Source organism: Lolium perenne, chromosome 2, assembly GCF_019359855.2.
Source record: "Lolium perenne isolate Kyuss_39 chromosome 2, Kyuss_2.0, whole genome shotgun sequence".
In the NCBI taxonomy this organism is placed as follows: domain Eukaryota; kingdom Viridiplantae; phylum Streptophyta; class Magnoliopsida; order Poales; family Poaceae; genus Lolium; species Lolium perenne.
In genome coordinates this window covers 251921642-251927336 of record NC_067245.2, presented here as the reverse complement: position 1 = coordinate 251927336, position 5695 = coordinate 251921642, and the positions used below count along the sequence as shown (strand labels likewise).

At 51.9% G+C, this 5695-nt stretch overlaps 1 protein-coding gene across 1 annotated transcript; it reads right to left on the bottom strand.

Moving 5' to 3' along the window:
• Positions 1-746: 746 nt before the first annotated feature.
• Positions 747-4889, bottom strand: LOC127330582 (uncharacterized). Its single transcript, XM_071825652.1, has 6 exons — positions 4783-4889; positions 4519-4714; positions 4217-4420; positions 3955-4131; positions 3783-3880; positions 747-1011 (listed from the first exon to the last, which is right to left on the bottom strand). The coding sequence occupies exons 1-6, from the start codon at positions 4887-4889 to the stop codon at positions 747-749; spliced, it is 1047 nt and encodes a 348-aa protein (XP_071681753.1).
• Positions 4890-5695: the final 806 nt, after the last annotated feature.

The window sequence follows — 5695 nt, the reverse complement described above, 5'->3', positions numbered from 1 at the left end:
CATGTCTATATACAGGAATGCGATTGAGGTCACTAGTGCAATCTCACGCAAGATACGGAAACACTTCACGTGATGAGCAGTTCACATTGACAAGCATCAGACTCAAGAGTCCTGGTCCCGTCTACATGCTCCAGCATATTTGTGGATGGCGCGATTTTGAAAATCTAGGCTACGCACGCCACCCGAGGAGCTACAGTCCCCGGTCTCCACAGTTCCAGAAGCGAAACCAGGTACTCCTATATAATCCTACGGAGTTTTATAGGTTAGACTAACGTGATGGGAAATCACTCGCTCAGTCTTTCTAGGAGGCTCTCGCTGACGTTTTAGAAGACAGCCCGTTGCTCCACTCCTCCCTGGTGATCACCGTCTGCCTCCGTGTTTTCGGTGGTGGGTTCCTCTTCTTTTCTACATAGAGCGGGCACGTGTATGGGGCATAGCTGGCTCTGTGCCTTCTCAAACAGGCAGGTTCTTGATTCTTTAACTTGACGAACAACATGCATGCATCTAAAGTATGGGTTCCAGCTTTCAAAGGCCCACAATGCTTGATCCACGGGTACGGTGACATGAGCCGGCTGCGCCGTCAGAAATAATTCAACCCAGCATTTACCGGGACAGAGATCGGGTGCCTTGACGTTCACAAGGCACAGCTTGCCTTGTGGCCTCTCATCTACCATCCATCCAGATCCAAAGGCAACAAATGGATCAAGACTAAATCAACCAGTTGACTACCAGACCCAGCTTCATCCTCATACGCTCGAGGATCGACGCAACTCCCACCCGCTGCAGCGGATAGAGATCGGCGCGGCGCTCGCGCCGCCGGTAAGGAATAGAGCTCCGGCGGCCTTGCCATTCAGAGCTCTGCGGGAAGGCCAGAGGCCTAGTCCAACTGCTCCTCCATGGTGAGCTCCGACGCCCACCTCATGCTGCTCCGTCCGCCTCCCCGACGGCTGCTTCCACCCGTTCCTACGACCCTCCCACCAATGGCGGCCCGCTCCGTTCATCACGGGCTTCCTGGAGCTCACAGGCAACATGAGCAAATGAACAATAATGCTCTGGACCTTGATGGCTACTGGCGGCAGCTGCTGGCGGCGTCTACCGGCAAGAGGATTCGACATGTGCAGAGGACTTCGCCGGAGCGGGGCACAGGGCGTCGTCGAGTTGGGGCGAGACGGGGCAGAGCGAAGGAGCCAGTCGTAGTGGGCGCGAAGGGCATGCCAGCGTCGTATTCTCCGGCTGCAGCCGCCCGAGGTCCCTCCCGTCCTTCTCCCACAGTCCCACGACGGCGCCGGCGGCAGAGCTCTGCACAGGAAGCCGGCGCAACTTTTCCCCCTTTCCGCGTCGAGGACGAAGCTGGGTCGGTGGTGACTCATCTGGTAAACTGGTTAATTTAGTCTTCTATTTGTTGCCGTTGGATCTGCATGGATGGTGGATGAGAGGCCACAAGGCAAGCTGTGCCTTGTGAACGTCAAGGCACCCGATCTCTGTCCCATTTACCGGTGCAGAAACAAATTTAAGGTGATAATGTTTTGTTCTAGCAATCTAGCGCATAGAGCTGGAAGGAAATTTCAAAAGAGCCTAACGATGTTGGTTTGATAATTTTTCAGCTGCTGTTTTCGCGAAAAATTCGGATATATTTATATCAAGAAGTTCAGACAAGTACAAAGCACCTCGAACATAATAATAATAGCATTGAGCTCCTTTGATCACATAGGGACCACTACCGCTACCAGAGAGAGCCGCCGGGAAGTCTTCATGCACATGCTCCGAAATGATGGTGGGTGGTTCAATTAGTGCCTGGAAGTTCTTAAAACCCTAAGGACCTACACTAGAGCCAAAGTTGTCGCCTTTGCACCCTTGAATTGAACTGAATCTTCTAACACTAACTTGTAACACACGTAGACTAGAAGAGATTCCCCGCTCCATGGTAGCACAGAAAAGACGATTCCCCACCCTCCTCGATGCCCCCTATGAGATCGGCACCGATGAGATGGACGAGGCAGATATACCTTATTCTTGCCCCGCACGACACCAACATACCCACCATATCGTCACAACCAGTTAACCAATCTCTAACTTAATGAACACTACTATAACAACGAGCCTAAGCCTAATATACATCCACTACGGGAACAACCGGCTACACCGACGGCCCCGCACCGTCGGCACAGTAAGGTTCACCGTCGGCACAGGCTCTGCCGACGGTCACCGTCGGCGTCTCCCCGTCGGCACAGCAGGCGTCGGGGTCTGCGCACGCACCATCGGCGTAGCAGGTCACCGTCGGCACAGTCGTACGCCGACGGCTGGACGGTGGCCGTCGGCCGCCCCATCGTCAGCGAAACCAACCGGCCCGTCACGCCGGCTGCCGTCAACGTCCCCAGCTGTGCCGACGGTGTAAGTTTTCCTTTTTTTTCCCAGAACTGGCGGCAAAACGGTAGCATTCAACCTGGAAAAAGCGCGCGAAACCTGGGCCGGCTGTGCCGATTGTCACCGTCGGCCAGACCACGCCATTTGGCACGACTATGGGCTGTGCCGACAATAACACCGTCGGCACAGCCGGCCCAGTTTTTTTCTGATTTTTGCCATTTTGGCTCAATTTGCTCAGAAAATCGCACAAAATGCACATATTATAACATTGAATATCCAGTAACATATATAGCACCATATAGCACAAAGATATCACCGTATAGCACCAAATCTCACAAATATAGCATCAAATCTCACAAATAGCACAAATATAGCATACAAGACCATGGTACATACACGAGATCCACTACAAAGATGGAGCGTGTCATCATGTGCTAGTACAATGTAGAAACTATGATGGTGCACCACCCGAGTGACGATCTAGCTCTAGACGATCTAGCTCCGAGTGGGTGAAGTGAGGCCGCTGTATTTCGACGGTGCTCGGGGAGGTAGAACCACGACGAGAGCCACCGGAAGCAGAACCATGCCGAGGTTCGGCAGAAGCACCAGGAGAACAGCGACCGGGGTGCATCGGCGTACCATCAGGAGCGTCGTTCCCGGATTCTCCCAATCCCTACATGTTGGAGGGAGTTAGCAACTTAGCCATGTCACACCAAGTTAGCAACTTAGCCAAGTTAGCAACTTACCGGGGTCAACTGACGCTGACGCTTGTACATGATATAGAACTCCTCCTTGGACGGGACCACGGCGTCGGCCCCGGATGAGGTGGCTGCAGGAGTGGTTCCTCTCGCACACCAGTCATCATGAACCGAGTGAAACTCGCAAGAAACGGGGGAGATAGCTCGAGATTCAAACATGGGGACTTATGATGTTTTGCAACCATAGAGATTGAAACTTTCAGCCATCTGGTTGCTCGTCCACCTGACATAGTCATCTTTCAAAATGTCATGCTCCTTAATATTCTCGAGATACTCCTCGTAAGCTACTGCATAGGCCTCCTCGAGCTGAATCTACAATTTCAGAAATAATGCGTCTCATCAACATAGCCATTCAGGAACAAGAGTCAAAACAGAGGATGAAAGTGTGGATGACTTACATCTACCTCTACCCGAGAACGGCATGTAGTCCGCGAGGAGGTAGCGTAGCTGGAGAGGAGGGTAGCCTTGATCTGCGTGAAGTTCCTCTGAGGCTTGAAACCCCCAGCAAGGCAGGCAGGACGTCCATGCGGCTGGCCGGACCCCGCCAGCATCATCGCCACCTCGTCGACCGGCTCGGTCATAGGGTCCTCCACCTCTGGATGGAGCTTGGCGTACTCCTCGCAGTATCTTTCCTTGTTCTCTTTGGCCTTGCCGTAGTACATCTCAGGCGCGGGCCGAGGCTCGTTCGGACGGGGCGTCACCAGCTTCATGTGCATCCACGCTTCCATCTCACCAAGTTCCCTCCCGAGCTTCTTCCCCTGCATCACAAAACAAATGTTATGCATATCATCGAAAATCAAAAAAATGCAGCTTGTTCCATTTTTATATGTACCAGACGCTCCCGATAGCGATCGGTGCTGCTGCTCCCCGCAGTGTGTGTTCCCTGATTCCCACGGTTGGCCTTGTTCCGGTCGCTCACGGCCTTGAAATCGGGGTTTTCGCCGACCCAATTCTTGACCAACTCCATGAAGGCGGCCCTCTTATTATTATCAGCCCAATGTGGTACAACCTGCAAAATCAAAACTCATTTGAAGAACAAACAATATAGTTGCAAGTTAGCCGCAGTACATAGAATCGCATTGACAATTACTTACCGACATGAAGTCCTCTATCGTCATAGCCGGGGCGAGTCCCTGCACAATCTCAGGCTTTGTGTACCTTACGCCCTGCTCAGCATAGAAGTGGCCGATGCACGTGATCCTCTGGTTGTACCACTGCTGCCGTGTCAACTTCCGACACATGTTACGGAGCACCACGTCCGCCCTCTCCTTATGCTCAGTCGCCACCCTATAATTGCGCTGCAATCAAGCATAACAGAAAGTGTGAGAGGCATGAGTTATCATGGTGGGGTTATCAACTACATATGAACGAAACCCAAAGAGTATGCATTACGTACCCAAAACTTCTTGATCACGGCGTCGGCGGCGGAAGTAAAGCCAGGGTAAGGCGCTATCTCAAAGTCTTCCCAAGTGTAGGCTAGCTTGGACTCGCCCCCAAGGACCGGAGTGTACATCCCCGGCCAGTACTTCCTAATAGCAGCTCCAATCAGACTCCCTGGCACGCGGACATTCTTCCCCGTGTATGTGAAATTCCTGCACAATTATCAAACATTAGAAAATGCTAAGTGTCATAACGAAAATGAAATCACCTTACTACTTACTCTATCTTTCCTGGGACAAGGAGCCACTTCTCATCCTCCGTAGCAGGTTCCTTACTCTCATCGGGAACTTGCGCTTCCCCACGAATCCGCAACTTCTTCGGAGCCATCTCCGTCGAAGCCTCCTCGTCCCTAGACTCCTCCTCCTCCTCCCTAGTGTCCTCCTCCTCCTCCCTAGTGTCCTCCTCCTCGTCCATAGACTGTGAAGCCACTGAGCCAGAAGTAGAGGGAATGTCAGCTAGAAGGAGCTGTGCATCCCCCCTCATCCTCCAGCTCGTCCTCCCCCTCGTCCTCCAGCTCGTCCTCCCCCTCGTCCTCCAGCTCGTCCTCCAGCTCGTCCTCCCCCTCATCCTCCCCGTCCTCCGTCTGCGTCTTCGTAGCGCCGGGTGGGAACAATGGGTCTTCCACTCCGTCTGGAAGCACCCGGCCCTGGCTTCCGCTGATGCATCTGATCAAGCAAGGAGCTCGATGATGCCTTCCGTCCGCTCATATTGGGCAATTACCTGCATAAGAAAAGAGAAAATAATTAATAAGCATGTTGAAAATGAGTAAACACTAAGCATAATGACAAATATAGGTACTAAGCATAATGAAAAATGTAGGTATTAAGCATAATGACAAATGTATGTATTAAGCATAATGATAATGTAGGTACTAAGCATAATGACAAATGTATGTATTAAGCATAATGATAATGTAGGTACTAAGCATAAAAGACCCTCACCATTCATCACCACTCTCATCTCTAGGCATTGGGTTCTCAGCCTCACTATCAAAATCAGTATCATATGAGTATTCATGGTCGGCATTGGGTTCCGGTTGAGTCTCGACAATGTTGTCTTTGTTCGCATGGCGCTTGGTGAGCATAGCTATGTCCTTCAGGTCCACCACGGTCTCACCACGCATTTGTACATCG

What these genes read in the sequence shown, in the direction of transcription:
- LOC127330582 (XM_071825652.1), bottom strand. Translation starts at nt 4,889, where the DNA reads ATGGCTCCGAAGAAGTTGCGGATTCGTGGGGAAGCGCAAGTTCCCGAT. An exon ending in CTTGTCCCAGGAAAGATAGA is followed by an intron (nt 4,715 to 4,782) that starts GTAAGTAGTAAG and finishes ATAATTGTGCAG; the next exon opens with GAATTTCACATACACGGGGA. An exon ending in CGATAGAGGACTTCATGTCG is followed by an intron (nt 4,132 to 4,216) that starts GTAAGTAATTGT and finishes TTGATTTTGCAG; the next exon opens with GTTGTACCACATTGGGCTGA.